This window comes from Haliaeetus albicilla, chromosome 16 (genome assembly GCF_947461875.1).
Source record: "Haliaeetus albicilla chromosome 16, bHalAlb1.1, whole genome shotgun sequence".
In the NCBI taxonomy this organism is placed as follows: domain Eukaryota; kingdom Metazoa; phylum Chordata; class Aves; order Accipitriformes; family Accipitridae; genus Haliaeetus; species Haliaeetus albicilla.
The window spans coordinates 31568639-31585887 of record NC_091498.1 but is presented as its reverse complement, the minus strand read 5'-3'; the positions used below and the strand labels follow the sequence as shown (position 1 = coordinate 31585887).

The window sequence follows — 17249 nt, the reverse complement described above, 5'->3', positions numbered from 1 at the left end:
AGCGGCGGCGGGCGGAAGGGGCGGTGGTGGTGGCGGCGGCGGCGGCGGAGAGGCCGCCCCAGGCCTCGCTCCCGGTGCTCGCCGCGTCTTGTCTCGGTCCTGCCCCGGCCTACCGACCGCCGCCATGTCCTACAACTACGTCGTGACGGCACAGAAGCCGACGGCCGTGAACGGCTGCGTTACCGGTAACCGCCGGGGAGGCGGCGCCAGCCCCCCTTCCCCCCCCCGCCCCTGGCCTAGCGGTCGCGGCGGGGCCCGGGGGGGGGGCTGCGGGGGGGCTTGGTAGGCACGGAGGTGCCTGGGGGGGCACTGAGGGCCTGGAGGGCCCCTGAGGTTCAGTGGGGCACCGGGGGGCTGGAGGGGGTGCTGAGGCCTTTGGGGGGGTTGTGGAGCACTGAGGGGTGGTGGGGGGAGTTAGGGGGTTCTCTGAGGTCGGGGGGGGGGGGCTGTGAGTGCCCTGTGGTGCCTTAGGGTGTGCTGAGGTGGGGGGGGATCTGTGGGGTGGCCTGAGGTTTGTAGGCAGGTTGTGGGGTAACCGGGGGGGGCTTAAAGCTGTCGGGGTGCTGTGGGGCACTGAGGGGTGGGGGGGAGGGTGTCTTGAGTTTCCTGGGGGGGGGCCGTGGGGCACTGGGGGCATGTTGAGGTTTATGGAGGTGGTGCGGGGTACTGGGGTTGCACTGATGTTCCTGGGGGTGCTGGGGGGGGAGGTGGGGGTGCAGCAAGGCTTCTCGGGGGCATTTGGGTCAGGCTTGAGGTTTCTGAGAGCCCAGTGGAGTTTTGGTGTGTGCGGGGGAAGTGGGGTTCCTGGGGGGGTTACAGAGCAGCAGAAGGTTGGGGTGCTGCAGGGAGAGGTGGTGGTGATGTCTGTCGTTGTGTCTTGCCTTATTGCAAGGTGGTTTGGGGTGTTGCAGTGTACTCTGGAGATGGGGTATGGTGGAAAGGGCCCCCTGGGAATGAGGTTCCCTGGGGAAAGATGAAAAGTCACAATTCAGGGAAGGCAGTCGCTGAGGGGGCTGGGTGTTGTGGGAGGAAGGTGCTGGCATTTTGGGATGCCATGGCTGGCGGGGTGCCATGGAGAGGCTGGTGCTTGGCCTGAGGCTGTAGGAGTGCGGACCAGACTCCCCAGGATCAGCAGACTCCTGCAGGTTGTTCAGTGAGAGCACCCCGAGGTGCCGCCTTGTTGCTTCTTTGTAGCTTAACAGCAATTTCTTCTCTCCATTTTCCAGGGCACTTCACCTCAGCGGAGGATTTGAACCTGCTGATCGCCAAGAATACACGACTGGAGATCTATGTGGTGACAGCGGAGGGGCTGCGGCCCGTCAAGGAGGTGGGGATGTACGGCAAGACTGCCGTCATGGAGCTCTTCCGCCCCAAGGTGGGTGCGCTGCAGGGAGGGGGCTGCTCGCCAGCTGGGGAGAGCAGGCGCGGGCACACTGGGGCTGCTGGCTCTGACACCCTCCTGAAGGCATGCTGCCGCTCTGCTTTGGCAGGGGGAGAGCAAGGATTTGTTGTTCATCCTGACAGCCAAGTATAATGCCTGCATCCTCGAGTACAAGCAGAACGGGGACAGCATTGATATTATAACCCGTGCCCATGGCAACGTGCAGGTGAGTGAAGCTGCAGCACCTGGAAGGGGAAAATTCCCTTCCTTAGGGTTGGTTTTACTTTTCTAGTGAAGGGTGTGCTTAAATGATGGGGTTTTGTGTTGTTATTTATGATTTTTTTCTGCATACCACCAACTCCAGTATGGTTCCTCTGCTGCCACTGGTATTTCCAGAGTTTTTTGCCTGCAGTAGGTCAGTCTTGGGCTCAGGGACTGAGGACACGGCTACAGCTGTGTTCTCGGGGTCATATGCAGAATAATAAGGTTAATTTGAGGTAGTTCTACTGTAAAAAGAATTAGCGCTCAAAACTTGATGTAAGGTAAAATATTCCCTGGGAAATGACTCCTCCAGTATTTCATGGCCGGTGTCTACACGCTGCATACCAGAACCATGACTGCTGAAGTTACTCTTACCATCATGGCCGTACAGCATTGTTAATAATTGTAGATGTTCTCCATTGTTCTGTTTTATGTGGATTAAAATCACCCCTTCTGAGCAGGTCAGAAATCCATGTGTCTCTTTGGCTTTTTGTTAGTCATTAGCCAAATGATTTTCATCAGCTCTCAAGCCAAAATATCTTCCGTCTGTTGCCAGGCACTGAGCTTCCACTGGTGGAGCTGACCAGGGGTTACAGGCAGGAGATGTAGGTGGGCATGTCCTGTCAGTAACATGTTCGTGTGTCTGGCAAAAAATGCTTAATCTTCCCGTGCCACAGTTCTGCCTGTGCCATGGTTCCGCCTCGTGACATATGGAGATGCTGATATCAGCCCCCACCGAGTAACACTGGGGGGTCTGTAGAGGCTGATAACAGCACTGGATTTCTGGAGGGTGAATTTTGGTCATGGATATCAAAGCATTTTGCAGCAGCAGAGAACATTGTTCTCTGTCAGTGATAGAAACTGGAGGTGCAGGACAGCAACGTGGCTTCTCTGAGGTCATTCAGTAGCAAGCTGGGATTAGAAAACCAGTTGCAAGGTCCGCTCCTGGAGCGCCTGGTTCCCGGGAGAGAGAAAGTGTGTGCTGTGGGAGCTCTGCCAGGCTCTTTGGTGGAAAGGGCCAGCTGCTTTAGGCAGGAGATGCCCGAATCACCTTTGGCTTGCCAGATGGTATTTTAAAGCCTGCTGGGAGGTGTGCAGGGAGCCCTTCCTCAGCCAAAGGGTGGTAACTCTTGTGTCTACTATTCTCGAGTCCCACACAGGAATCTTTTTCTAATGCTAATTGCCCTTCCTCTTTCCCGTCTCCATGGATCTCTCGCTCAGGATCGTATTGGCCGTCCCTCAGAGACCGGCATAATTGGCATCATTGACCCAGAGTGCCGGATGATCGGCCTGCGGCTCTATGATGGCCTCTTCAAGGTCATTCCCCTGGACCGGGAGAACAAGGAGTTAAAGGCTTTTAACATTCGCCTGGAAGAGCTCCAAGTCATCGATGTGAAGTTTCTCTATGGCTGTCAGGCTCCAACCATCTGCTTCGTCTACCAGGTACCTTGTTCTCGATTGGTGACTCAGGCGGAGGGTGCTGGAGATTGCTGGTGCACTAGCCAGGGTCTCTAAAAGTCTTCCAAAGGACTTGGAGCAGCAGCAGTGTCCTAGAGCCAATGGAAAGCGGTGCTTTGGGCAGAGCAAGAGATGGTTCTGGCTCTCACAGGCTCATTGTGTAGCCGAGGAAAGTCCTTGTTCCACTGTGCTGCTTTTTTCCATTTCTGGGAGAGGGGAAGCCATGCTTTCCCACAGGAGAGCTGGGCAGCTGATGCTTCGGATGGACCATTTCCTTGTTGAACACTTGGGAGGCGGGCATGGGTCTTTCCAGCAAGTGCTGAACAGTGGATTAGAGCCAGAGTCAGTTGTTTCCTGTAGGCACTGCTGTGAGACTTGAGCCTTCCCCTTAAAAAAAAGGCAACGTGTCTTGTTTGGTATTTGGGAGGCCACTCCAGGAGTGTAAAGAGGGACCATAACCTCTCCTATTGCCTGGGTCCTCACAGAGGCAGTGGTTGTAGGCCCTTCTTTAAATGCTTATTTTGAACCAGAGAGCCTTTGCTGTGCTGACTGAGCAAGGGATTATCTTTGATTTGTCAAAGTTGGGGCTAGACTGGGCCGAGCTGAAAGTTCCTGGGACGGCAGCAGAGGATCTGATGTGAATTTAGTTCAGCTTCAGCATAGTTCATAGTGGCAAACTCATACCATGAGAGCTGCTAACCATGTGGCAGCAGTGACTTGGTTATTCCCTGTCTGTTTTCAGAAGTCACTATTACTATTTTCAAGAGGGCTGGGTGCTGTTGAACCCCCTGACAGTTACCAAATAAAGACACAGCAGGTCACCACGTAACTAGGGGTTGGGAGGGCAGCCCAAATTGCCCCGTGTCAGGACAGTGCTCTTCCCCTGCCATGTGGGTTGCTGGTGCTTTCCCTTGTCACCTGAACAAACATCAGTGTGCTCTCTTCAGCCTTGCTGGGAGGTGTCCCCAGCTGTCACATATCCTGTCCACCTTGCAGACACTTGAGTGACAATTTAACGTTGTGCACAAAAAGGAATAAAACAGGGAGGTGTTTGATTAGGAAGCTCTACCTCAAAAAGCAAAGGATTTTTGGCTATTGCTAATGCGTAGGAACAAGCTCTGTTTTCCTACAGAAAGCACTGCTAATCTTCTCTTATTTTGGGGAGAAGGGAGTCATGGTCCCTTGTACGACAGCGTGGAGCCTGACCTGGAGGGCTGTGTCGGGCACACTTTCACAACACGTGGTCATCTTGTTTCTGTGTGACTGGGAAGTGTATGTGGGGACCGTATTTTTATCCCATGCAGCCGCACTGACTTTGAAACCTGGTGTCAGAAGGGAAGCTCGTAGCCAGTCTTTGCTCTAGAAATATGTGCTAAGGGTGGCTGGCTTATTGCGTATTTCCGGTAAATCTGTTAATGGTTCATTCATTATAAACATGTGTTATATGAATAAAGAGGAAGTTAATAGCTTGCTCTACGTCTAGCACTCAATATGAATTTTATCGTTGTAGCAGGAGCAAGATGTAAGTTCTGTCTGACTCATTAGGCCTTACATAAAACTCTGGCTTTGTTTTGGTCCCTGGGTGTCTGACTTGTGTGTATGTGGAGAGGGGAACGTTTCCAAGCTGCTGCTTTGATTCCTTCTCAATTTATTAATCATTATCACAGGTTTTGGACTGAATAGAATAGCAGCGTCTGAGACAATTTTTGTGTAGTTCTGAAACCAGAGAAAGATACCACAAAAAGGGGAAGTTCATAAAAATAAAAAAAGGCTTGAGAGCTGCTGTGGTGTGGAGTAAAAAGGTCCAGAAATGTCAAAAGTTTCATTAGTGACTCCTCTGCCATTTTAACAGCCCCACTTCAACTTTCTCCTCCCCACAGAGCTATTTCTCCTGCCTTCCCCTTCCCTGTCAGCCAGTACTGCTCTTAGCTTCCCTCAGTGCTGCGCTGCTGGCTCTTTCCAGGACCTCCGGCTCCAGAGCACCGTCAGTGAGGGTGTTTGCCAAGTGGCAGAGGGTGTGAGGGGTGAGCCAGGAGGTGCCCAGCTTTCCTGCGCGTGTTTATTTACAGAGCTGACAGCCACAGGGAGGAAAAAAACGCTTTTACTCAGATCTGGAAAGTGGTGAGGCAAGATGAACAGCTCTTTTTAAGCAGTTCTGTGAACAACGATACTAAGGAAACCTGGCTCCCTGTGATTTAGAGCCTTGTCTTAGGTTTTGAGACATTAAATTGGTCAGTGGGTTGTGTTCAAAGCCCTCTCTGTGCTTTGGGTGCTCACACATCTTTTCTGTATGTGGGTTCCCAAGCGCTTGTTAGCGTAGGCCACCTTTTCCATAGTAGGGTGCTGATTTGGGGGCCTCTTCTCCACCCACCACGTATTTTGGTGAAGCCCGCATGGACTCGCTACCTCGGAGACCTCTGTGCCTGTCTGGTTTGGTTGAAATTGCCCACTGGGCTAGGAATTACTGGAATGGCAGAGTTGTCAGGGGATTATTCAGCAAGCAGATTATGTTTCCTCAGGAAACCAGGCTGAAAGGTCTGAGGAGCATCGAGATGGGAGCTCAGCTGCTCTGGCACCTGCGCCATTACAGCAGAGCTGAATTCCCAAATGCCTCTCTGGAGCTGGAGGAGGCGGTGATATTGTGTAGTGCCACTCGTGCCCAGATTTGTATAGTGCTGTGCGTCAGATGAATACAAGTCCCAGAAAATCACTTGTATAAAACCACAAAATAGTTTTCAGTCTCTTTTGGCACAGGGGTTTATTCAAAGGTTGTTCTATGTATGGATAAAGTTAGGGAGAACATTAGTGTGTGTGTGTATGTTCAGACACATGTGCGGTTTGAAGGAGACTGAAGAGGAGGTGGTCAGGCTGGGAAGCCTCAGCAGCTCGCTGGTGGTGCTGCTTTTGCAGGAGATGAGTGGAGTCTCCTTGCTTCGCAGGTTGCTAGTCAGCGCTGCCTCTGGAGTCTCTGTTGCTGTGCCCGGGAGGCTGTCATCAGTACACATGCTCACTTGTGACTTCTCTTTCAGGACCCTCAGGGTCGGCACGTCAAGACATACGAGGTGTCCCTGCGTGAGAAGGAGTTTAACAAAGGTCCTTGGAAACAGGAGAATGTAGAGGCTGAAGCCTCCATGGTCATCGCAGGTTGGTCCTTCTTTGTAAAAGAACTTCTTTCCCATTTCTTTCTCAAGGCTGAATGCCTCAGTCCTGCTGCACAGGTTCTATAAGAAGACATTTGTTTTCTCCCTTGCACAGTGCCAGAGCCTTTTGGAGGTGCGATCATCATTGGGCAGGAGTCTATCACCTATCACAATGGAGATAAATATCTAGCTATAGCTCCACCTATCATCAAGGTGAGTGACTACTGAGATCTAGAAATGTGTCCCATGTAATTCCTCTGTTCCCAGGTGTCTCTGAGAATGCTGAGAGGGTATTGGGCTACTTGTAGTCAGGAATTTAAACTGCCCTTGTCTCCAGGTGTAGTCTGAGAGCCACTTACTCCCAGAGGTTTGGCAAGTGTGGGTGTTCCATACGATGCCCAGTCTGTGGTTTTGGGGACTGAGGACATATGTGGTCCTTGTGCTGGTGGCAGTGTGTGCTTGCACTGCAGTGTGTGGCTCTGCTCTATGTGGAGTGCTCGGAAATGGTGCAGTAAAGCTGAAATCTTGTTTGGGCCCCAGAGAAAGGGATTAATTAGGAGGTAGTGCGTGGTTTGGGCATGGGTCCAGGCCAGAGCCTGGTTTCGTTTCAAGCAGCAAAAGATATGAATGAGCCCCTTGGAGACTTGAGTCCACCGGTATATGATTGGGGCACTTGTTCAAAGGAAAAAAGACTTACAGAGTTTGTGACAGAAGTTGAACTTGTGGGTTTTGTCAGAGGGATGGGCCAGTTCCCACATTTAAACGGTGCAGGAAGCACAAATGGCATGGCTGAGGTGCTGCTCGGGGCTGAAAGAGGGCTTGAGCTGTGATCAAAAGGTCCTTTTAAGCTGGAAATAATGACGGGCTAGAAAAGAGCTATAAATCTTGGGTAAAGAAATATTAATATTGTTGCCTGAATGCCTACAGGCTCTCAGACAGCTACTGGAGCTCTGTGGTAGAGCGTCTGTTATATTGGAGCAGGCGGAGCCTGTCGCATGTGCTCTGCTGATGTACAGATCTGGGCCTTGACCTGCAAGCAGAGTGCAGGCACATCTGTACTCAAGGCCAGTGGGGTGTTTGCATACAATAAAGTTCTGCAAGATGAGGATTTTTAAGCCAAAACCGAATATGTTGACAGGAGGCCAGGTAGCATCCACCACACAGAGCAAAATGTCTGCAGAGCTTGGGTCCGGAGATGCAGCAGGCTTGGAGATCTGCAGGTCCTAAATAGCATCCCTGCATCTGTGGAAGGCCCAGTGTTAGGAAAACAGGCTTTCCGATGGCATCTTTCTTGGGCTGTGAGCAAGCTAGTGACATGTTTAATTTAGGAACGTGAGGTGGTTCCTAGAGACCAAAAGTGAGACTGTTTGACTACAGGTTCTGGTTGTGTTTGCTGATACAGTTTACTGAAGGGTGAATCCAGCCCTGTCCCTCTGCGCAGGAGGAGTGGGACTCTGCTGTGGTTACAGCCAGCAGCTGCTGCGCTGTGGATGTCGTTGTTCCCTTCTAGCATGTACAGAGGTGGTCCTTGCTGGATGCCCATTTGGGGCTGTTTCAATGGGTTCCTAAAAATTCCCCCCTCCTTTGTGTGCAGCAAAGTACGATTGTGTGCCACAACCGTGTGGATCCCAACGGATCTCGTTACTTGCTGGGGGACATGGAAGGACGCCTTTTCATGCTGCTCCTGGAGAAGGAAGAACAGATGGACGGCACTGTCACCTTGAAGGACCTGCGTGTGGAACTGCTTGGTGAGGTAGGACTCAGCCACATCACGTGCGCTGTCCCTGGCACTTCTCACCACAGGGCTGGGAGGCTCCACAGGCTGGAAATGCTCTGCTGAGGGCTGAGTGGCAGGAATGGTGTCTCTTTTGGAGCCCGGGGTGGGGGCATGTTTCACAGTTGTCACACCTCTGAACTGTCGGTTGCTGGGAAATTCCCTGTCTGGGCACTTGAAAGTCTACACCATCTTCCCAGGTTTTTGCCTGGTGCTTGTGCGCTGTCCCTGGGAGAAGCTTGGACTCTCTGTGGGTTTTGTAAAGGGATTAAATTCCCCTGCTGTGCCCAGGGTCTTCCTGTTGGGCTGCAGCTCAGATGTGGTGTGGCAGGGTCCTTTTCATGCTAGTGGTGGTTCATCTATGCCTTCTCAATTCCCAGACATCCATTGCAGAGTGTTTGACCTACCTGGACAATGGAGTTGTGTTTGTCGGCTCTCGGCTTGGGGACTCACAGCTTGTGAAGGTATGTGGCAGCTGACTTCTGGCTTAGTTGTGTGTTCAGACAGGATTTTGTACAGGCTTATTTTCATCGTGGCCTCCAGAGGTGTATATGGATAAATTTTCCTTTCTTCTTGTCTGCCCTACACCCTTTCCACTTGCTTGGTCTTGCTTGTTGAAAGCCAGTGACTGTGTTTATTCGTAGCTCAACGTGGACAGCAATGAGCAGGGCTCCTATGTAGTGGCTATGGAGACCTTCACCAACCTCGGTCCCATCGTGGACATGTGTGTGGTAGACCTGGAAAGACAAGGCCAAGGCCAGGTAACGTTGATTCCGCTTTTCTCAGTGCTGGGGATGTCTGGGCTGGCCATGTGTATGTGTGGGTTGTCCATGGAAGGAAAAGACTACAAACCATTTATTGGAGGATCTCAAAAGTCTCATCCAGGTGCAGGGATGGTATTGAGGTCTTACACTGAAGAGTGGTATGAGCAGAGAGGCTAATTCTTGGATACCTCTGTTCATGAGGAACGGGTTGCCTTTGTGCAGTGGGGAAGGATCAGCTGCCAAAAAACTTCCTCTGAGAAGTGGAGAAGATGGGTACCCCATCCTCCCCTGAACCCATCACTACAAGGATGAGTGGGGAAGCTTCCCAGCAATGGTTGGTAAAGATCATCTGCTTTTCCTCCAGCTGGTCACATGCTCGGGTGCATTTAAAGAGGGTTCACTGCGGATCATCCGGAATGGCATTGGGATTCATGAGCACGCCAGCATTGACTTGCCGGGGATTAAAGGTGCGTGAGCTGTTCAATGCTGTCAAATACAACCTGCAGCCTGAGAGGGCCCAGTGAGGACACGTCGTATGCACAGACTGAGGTTGGGGTGTGGGGCAGGGGGCTTGGCACCCACCAGCTTTTGGAATATTAACTGTGAGCAAATGTGGCCCCTCCTTGTTGCAGGCTTGTGGCCCCTGAGGTCAGACTCTCATCGTGAAACGGACAATACATTGGTGCTGTCCTTTGTTGGCCAGACCAGGTAAGGTGGGGTTAATGCTGAGCTAGGCTTTCAGCCACATGTTGGAGCATGATATAACAGGAGTTCCCTTTCCTGTTCAGGGTTCTTATGTTAAATGGAGAGGAAGTAGAAGAGACGGAGCTCACAGGGTTTGTGGATGATCAGCAGACTTTCTTCTGCGGCAATGTAGCACATCAGCAATTGATCCAGGTAATGCCAGTTCTAGGGAAATGCAGATCTCTCTCGTGGTGACCCTACAGCCGTTATTGATTGTGGGGCTAACCTAGATCTGTGCTGCTTATCAGGGCCAGGATTTGCAGTACTTCTCTGCACTGATGTCAGAAGGGAGGTGTTGCTCTGGCTCTGAGCGGAGGTGTTCTCTCTCCCCAGATCACCTCTGCCTCTGTGAGACTGGTTAGTCAGGAGCCCAAAGCCCTGGTGAGTGAGTGGAAAGAGCCCAATGGGAAGAACATCAGCGTGGCTTCCTGTAACAGTAACCAGGTAGTGGTGGCTGTGGGACGAGCCCTGTACTACCTGGAGATCCGACCCCAGGAGCTGAGGCAGATCAGGTGGGTGCACATCTCTCATCCTGGCCTGAGGGCTCTCAGCCTCTGCTGTCTGTCTTTGGGCTCAAGACTGACACCTCTGTCTGCTTCCTCCTTCCTTCCAGCTGCACAGAAATGGAGCATGAAGTTGCCTGCCTGGACATCACCCCTTTGGGGGACACTAACGGCATGTCCCCACTCTGTGCAATCGGGCTCTGGACTGACATCTCTGCCCGCATCCTAAAGCTGCCTTCGTTTGAACTGCTGCACAAGGAGATGCTGGGAGGAGGTAGGGCTCTCCTGGGGCTGCTGGGTGGTGGCAGTGGTCACTGACCTGGCTGAGTCGTGAGTGACATCAGCCTTTTCTTCTCCTGCTCCCCGCAGAAATTATCCCTCGCTCCATCCTGATGACGACCTTCGAGAGCAGCCATTACCTTCTGTGTGCCCTCGGGGATGGAGCTCTCTTCTACTTTGGGCTCAGCCTTGAGACAGGTGACTACAGGGCCTAGCATTGTAGGCTTCTGGAGAGGGTGGCTGGACTTGTGCCCTCCTACCTGCTTGACATGCTTTCTTTCATCCTTCTGGAGAGATCTCTCTTTTTCTTGCTTTCTGACTGTGATGGGGTCATGCTCAGGTGGGACTGGCTGTGGGGACTGGGAGTTGGTGAATTTCTCCAGCAGACTTTGGAGAAAGGAGATCGATGCTTACTTACATCCATTCCTTTGCTGCCCTGTGCTGACAGCAGGATGCATTTACTTATTTCTTCCCAAGGTGTTGCAGCTGCGTTGCACTCTGCCGTCCTGCCCTTGCGAGCTCCATTGCGGCAGCTCCCAACGCAGGTGCTCCTTTTCTGCAGGCTTGCTGAGTGATCGGAAGAAGGTGACCCTTGGGACCCAGCCCACCGTCCTGAGGACTTTCCGCTCTCTGTCCACCACCAATGTGTTTGCCTGCTCTGACCGCCCCACCGTCATCTACAGCAGTAACCACAAGCTGGTATTCTCCAATGTCAACCTGAAGGAGGTGAACTACATGTGTCCCCTCAACTCGGATGGGTATCCCGACAGGTGAGCCTGCACCTTGCCTTTTGTGATGCAGGATGGGGGAGGTTTGGACTCAGCAATGGGATCCTGGGATCAGCAAACGGGATCCTGGGATGGGCATTTTTGAGGGGTGTGGAGGAGAGGGAGATTCTTGCTCTGCCACCCACCTTACAAGCACCATTGCTCACGTGTTGGGTTTTTTTCCCCATGCAGCCTGGCGTTGGCCAATAACAGCACTCTGACAATCGGTACCATTGACGAGATTCAGAAGCTACACATCCGCACGGTTCCCCTCTATGAATCGCCCAGGTGAGCTGAGCAGTGGGAGGGAGCCTGGCTTGAGGGCCCATGCTCTGCTGCATGGGACAAGGTTGGGGGGAAGACTTCACAGTCAGCATTCCTGTTGTGGGCTCAGTTAGCACGCAGACTGAATTGGTGGCTTGTGCTGAGAGCAGTCTGGGCCAGCAAACAGCTTTGTCTCTTGTCTCCAGAGCCTCTGTGCTTTCCTTGGGGTGGCCTGTCCTGGCTCTCCTGTTCACGCAGCTCTGTTTGTCCCGCAGGAAGATCTGCTACCAAGAAGTGTCACAGTGTTTCGGCGTGCTCTCCAGTCGTATCGAGGTGCAGGATGCCAGTGGGGGCACCACTGCTCTCAGACCCAGTGCCAGCACCCAGGTGAGAGGTAGCTGCTGGGTAGTCCCTGAGCTCTGGGCCATGGGTATCATAGTTCCTCAGGCCAAACCGTGATGCAGATTTTCCTTGACTATCTTCTCTTCCAAAGCTCTGAGTGCAAGCTCTCCCTTTGGCAGCCTGGGAGGAAATGGGGTGGTAAGATCTCTCTGTGGTGGTGATAAGGGCTCTCGGTGCTGCTCTCTGGCAGCCTCGGCATGCTCACTGTTCTGTCTGATCACCTTTTTTTTTTTTTTTTTTTTTTTTTTTTTGGGTGCTACTCCTTCGGTCTCCCATGCAGGCTTCTGTTTGGTCTTAAGTGGTTTCCTTCTCCCGAGGATGCAGGCACAAGTCCCCTTCAGGCAGTAGCTGTGATGGAAGCTACAACACTGCATAAACTCTTTTATTAATGCTGTTGCTCAGCAGTGCATGTCGCACATCTCTGCTGGTGCAGGGAGTGTGTCCCTTTACTCAGGCCCAGGGAGCTCCTTGTTCACCTTCTCCCCCGTTCGTTCTTCTGGTCCCCGGTTGCCTCAGCCCATGTGGATCAGTGTGAGGACATGCCGAGTAGCACAAGGATGTGACTGATCTTATTGTGTCTTAGGCCCTGTCCAGCAGTGTGAGCACCAGCAAGCTGTTCTCCAGCAGCACAGCACCGCATGAAACGTCCTTCGGAGAGGAGGTAGAGGTGCACAACCTGCTCATCATAGATCAGCACACCTTCGAAGGTACCAGTCCCAAATGCTGGCCATACCCTAGTCCAGTTTTCTCCTCCAGGACAAGCCCGTCAGTGTGTGGCTGAGACTGGTGATCTCCAAAGAGTTGAGAAGATCTGTGATCTTGCATGTTTCCTTCAGTCAAAGCATTTTTTTCCTGGAGGAGCGTCAGCCATAGGGCATAGGTTTAAGGCGTAGTGGTTTTTGATGGCACAAGGTAGTGGTGGGGAATAGAGAGGGGCATCTCCAGGCAGCCATCTTGGACATGTTTTAAGTTTTCAGCTGCTCCTAGCAAGCTGTTCTGCCCACATGCAGAGGTGCTGCCTTCTGAGACCCGGGGGACCCAGTTGTTTCTGCCTTTCCCTCTTTGCACAGTGCTTCACGCTCACCAGTTTCTGCAAAATGAGTACGCCCTCAGCCTGGTCTCCTGCAAGCTTGGCAAGGATCCAAACACCTATTTCATCGTGGGCACTGCCATGGTATATCCTGAGGAGGCAGAGCCTAAACAGGGCCGCATCGTTGTCTTCCACTACTCTGACGGTAAGAGCAAGGACTTCTCGCATGGCCAAGTCCAGCTGCTTGCGGGAGATCAGAGATGAGCTCCTCAGGCCCAAGAGACCTCACGTTTCAGTAGCAGGCAGAGAGTATTTCCCAAGGAGCCTGCTGTCAGTTGCCCACAGACAGGATCTGTAGGTGCTGTCACTCCGCTGCAGGCTATCACAGCGTGTTCCCTTTCCCCCCATCTCCTAGAGAAGCCCAAGAATCCCTCACCAGAACTGGATTCTGGGATTTGCTTTCTGTGTGTCTGCTCCTGCTGTCATGTCACTCTTGTGTTACTTGCCCACAGATCCTCTGAGAGAGTTTCTAGGGGGACCAATGTTGATTAGAGCAGGTTGTCTGAATCCCCTTGGCTTGTCACCCTTGGGATTGCAGGGCGAATAACCGGGCGATGCGTGGGTTTATTCCAGGGAAGCTGCAGAGCCTGGCTGAGAAGGAGGTCAAAGGGGCTGTGTATTCCATGGTGGAGTTCAATGGGAAGCTGTTAGCCAGCATCAACAGCACGGTAGGGCTCTTGCAAGTCCCTGGCTTGTTTTGGGAGCGCATTTCAGAGCTGGAAGCTGCTCCAGCTGTATGGATGTCAGCCACGTCCCTGATCTCTGTTGGGGAGTGTGTCCTGGCTGGCGTGTCTGTCCGTGCTGGCTCAGAGCTGTGTCCCTTCCTTCAGGTGCGCCTGTATGAGTGGACAGCAGAGAAAGAGCTGCGCACAGAGTGCAACCATTACAACAACATCATGGCGCTCTACCTGAAAACCAAGGGAGACTTCATCCTTGTGGGAGATCTGATGCGGTCTGTCCTTCTCCTTGCGTACAAACCCATGGAGGGAAACTTCGAGGAGGTATCAATGCTGTTAAATAGTCTTGGTCGAAGGCATGCTGGGAGCCCATGCTGCCTCTTCCTATAGGCTCAGGGCAGGGGGAACAGTGTTTAAGGTGATAAAAGAAGGAGCCTGGCTCGTCCCACTGCGCTAGCCCTTTGAAGACAAGGCTGTAGGGCTGTGCAATGAGAGCAGTGTCACCTGGACATGGTTTTAGACAGATTGCTGTGGTTTCTGGAGGGACAGATCCCCGGGCTTCCAGGAAACTGGGCAATGAATCAGCAGCCTTGAGAAGAGCAGGCTTTGGGTGCATGATTGCTGCCTGCCAGGGGTGGGGAGCTGCCATCTGGACTGCCTGTTGTACAGTTAGAATGGCTTAGTGCGACTGTAGCTGCATCTCTGTCAGCAAATGCAGCGTAAGCTGGGGGAAGGACCAGGCACTGAGACGGTCTGTGCATTTAAATTGTTAGAATGGCTGTGGGTATGGCTTTGGCACGGGCTGGTCTGCCTTTGCCCAGGGAGTGCCCTGGCATTGTCCAAGTGCTGCTCGGGCCAGGGCTGTCTCCAGAAGGCGCTTGGTGCATTTTGCGCTCAGCTGCTTCATCTAGCAGAGAGGGACAGACTGGATCCCACCTTGTTCCTGAATGTTGGTGTTGGGTGGAATGAAGATGCTGGATCACAGGACAGGCCATCTGGGCACACTGTGTCTCCTCTTGTCCCCTTCCAGATTGCCCGGGACTTCAATCCGAACTGGATGAGCGCTGTGGAGATCTTAGACGATGACAACTTCTTGGGAGCAGAGAATGCTTTCAATTTGTTTGTGTGCCAGAAGGACAGGTGAGCTGGCTGTGAGGGGAATGTGGCAATGTGTGACGGGTGGGATGGGGTGATAGGACCTTCTGGTCTCCTCCACATTACAGCTACAGAAGCACGTGTGTCAGGCAGGAAAGCTGGGAGGAGCGTGCCCAGCTCTGAGGAGCAGCGAGGTGGGAGCAGGGGAGGCTTTTGTGTCACCCCAGCACAGACTGAGCAGGGTGCTTTGGATTTCAGTGCGGCCACGACTGATGAGGAGCGTCAGCACTTGCAGGAGGTGGGATTATCCCACCTGGGAGAGTTCGTCAATGTTTTCTGTCATGGGTCTCTGGTCATGCAGAACCTGGGTGAGACCTCCACACCAACACAGGGCTCCGTTCTCTTCGGCACAGTCAACGGCATGATTGGTAAGGGTCAAAGTTCCCCAGCCTGAGTGGGAGGGTAACAGGTGCGCTTCCCTGCTGCTGAACCTGGGATGGGGTTTCCTCACGTCTCCGTTCTTCTCTGTTCCCCAGTCGAGTGACACTCTGTGCCGTACCCCCCTCAGAAACCTGCTTTTCTCTCTGGATTGCTTCCAGGAGAGGAAAGTGCTCTGGCTTGCTTTGAAAATCCTTCCTTGTCCCAGCCCTCCCAGGCACCAGCTTCCAGCACAGCTCCAGTCCTGGCAGCCAGTCGATCCCTGCCTGCTGGGAGCTGCTGGGATGCCCTGGGGTGAGCCCTGAACCTTTGTCTCTTGTTTTGCCCTTTGCAGGACTGGTGACCTCGCTGTCAGAGAGCTGGTACAACCTCCTCCTGGACATGCAGAATAGGCTGAATAAAGTCATCAAGAGCGTGGGCAAGATTGAGCACTCCTTATATCCTTTTGCAGTTCAGTCAGGAGCCTGTGCCAGTCAATGCTGGGGCCTGGCTTGTGAATTTGGCCTGAGCCAGGCATCGGGGGGAGGTGTTGGTGGTTTATCTCTGTTAGGACACTCTGGTGGGAGTGTACATCAGTTGGAGAGGGTGGGAGTGTGTTTGCCAGGTGCCCAGGGCTTTGTGCTTGCAGAGAAGGTGCCTGCAGTAGAGAGGAGTCTATCTTGGAGGGTTTGAGGATGAATGTGGCTTTGTGGTAGCCCTAAAAATGTGGCCCAAATTCTGTGATCCTCTCGACGGAGCATCGTCGGTCTGTCTGGGGCAGCTGCTGTGTGCACCCGTAGTCAGGGGCTGGTGTTACTCCGTGTGGATTTGGCTCCTTGATGGTGGCACCTGGAGATCGTTTCACACCGAGCGCAAGACAGAACCGGCTACAGGGTTCATTGATGGTGACCTGATTGAAAGCTTCCTAGACATCAGCAGGCCCAAGATGCAGGAGGTGGTGGCAAACTTGCAGGTGAGAGGGGTGATGTGAGCTTAGGCCCTTCAAAATTAGCAGTAGAGACCCTGCTCAGGAATCCAGGCTGCAGTAAATCAGCAAATCCTAAATGCATGCCTTCCTACAAGGCGATGGTCTGGGAGAGTTCTTTGGCACCTGCTGATGTCTCCATGCTCTTGACGCCTTTTTCTCTCCTTGCAGATTGATGATGGCAGCGGCATGAAGAGGGAGGCCACCGTAGACGACCTGATAAAGATCGTGGAGGAGCTGACCCGGATCCATTAGCAGGATTCGGGGTCGTTCCCTAGCACCTTCCTCCACATAGAGCAAGGGATTCTTTTCCCCACCTGCAGCTTGGGGACCCCCGGCCAGCTGCACTGAACACGAGCGGTGGTGGCCCTTGCTCGAGGGGACGTGGGGGAAGGAGTCTCTGAAGGGGAGCCAGCTTGCTAGGGATTTGGGGGGGTGGTGGTCAGGCACCACGTCATCGCCTGCTTGGATTCATAAATCCTGCGGACTCGGCTGCTGACCCAGAACTGGGCTTCGCTGGTCGCTCTTGTTGGGTGACCGACCGGTAGCGTTTGGCTGATGCGGTGCCCTTGCCTGGATTCACTCTTCACTGTTGTCTATTTCTTTTTTTTTTTTTTTTTTTTTTTTGCTTTTGGTTTCGTTTTTGATTCTTTTTGATTCGTTGTGGTTTTTTTGGAAGAGGAAGCAAAGCTGCCTCTAGGGTGAGGGCGAGGGCTGGAGGAGTCATCTGGGCCTGGGGAGACCTGCGGGCGCTGGGGGGGAGGATTTCTCTACGTCTGGGTGACGAAGTGGAGCGGGACAGCGCACTCCTCTCTCTCCACAGGATCTGCGGCTCACTCAGGGAGGGAAGCTCTGGGAAGCTCAATCAGTTGTTGGTTTCTGAGTTTTACCAAATAAAGTAGTCCAAGAGGAAAGGTCTGTCTCCTGGTGCTGAGCTCCTCCTTGTTGTGACTACAGGGGTGGTACCCGCTCTGCAGAGCTGTGTCCTCGGCCGGCCGGAGAGACCCCCTTTCCCAAGCCAAGGCCGTTTCTGGAGGCATTCCCTACGTTGAAACGCGGTCCTGTGCTTGGTGTTGGCAAGAGCAGTGTGCGGGGCAGCAGGCTCAGCGGATCAAGCCGTAGGTGCTGGGGCATGTGTCTGTTTTCCAGATGCATTTTTACGGCTTTTCTTTGACTTCGAGAAATTTTAGTTGCGCCTCTTGATGTAGCCTAGCGCAAACAGCTCAGCAGCAGCGTTACCGAGTGCCC

At 53.0% G+C, this 17249-nt stretch overlaps 1 protein-coding gene across 1 annotated transcript; it reads left to right on the top strand.

The window, feature by feature from the left end:
• The first annotated feature begins 2 nt into the window (after positions 1 to 2).
• Positions 3 to 16915, top strand: DDB1 (damage specific DNA binding protein 1). The gene is made up of 27 exons (XM_069804251.1): positions 3 to 185; positions 1227 to 1375; positions 1491 to 1607; positions 2864 to 3085; positions 6130 to 6244; positions 6356 to 6453; positions 7835 to 7993; positions 8395 to 8478; positions 8659 to 8775; positions 9143 to 9245; positions 9411 to 9486; positions 9567 to 9675; positions 9856 to 10034; positions 10136 to 10299; positions 10395 to 10502; positions 10867 to 11074; positions 11264 to 11359; positions 11611 to 11722; positions 12321 to 12444; positions 12808 to 12972; positions 13401 to 13495; positions 13658 to 13828; positions 14535 to 14644; positions 14858 to 15027; positions 15372 to 15474; positions 15866 to 15989; positions 16173 to 16915. The coding sequence occupies exons 1-27, from the start codon at positions 125 to 127 to the stop codon at positions 16254 to 16256; spliced, it is 3423 nt and encodes a 1140-aa protein (XP_069660352.1). The 5' UTR covers positions 3 to 124; the 3' UTR covers positions 16257 to 16915.
• The last annotated feature ends 334 nt before the right edge of the window (positions 16916 to 17249 follow it).

Bases quoted from the DNA above. Each gene is read 5' to 3' on its own strand.
- DDB1 (XM_069804251.1), top strand. From the start codon at position 125: ATGTCCTACAACTACGTCGTGACGGCACAGAAGCCGACGGCCGTGAAC. The intron at 7,994-8,394 runs GTAGGACTCAGC...CTCAATTCCCAG, and splicing joins GTGTGGAACTGCTTGGTGAG to ACATCCATTGCAGAGTGTTT. The intron at 12,445-12,807 runs GTACCAGTCCCA...CTCTTTGCACAG, and splicing joins AGATCAGCACACCTTCGAAG to TGCTTCACGCTCACCAGTTT.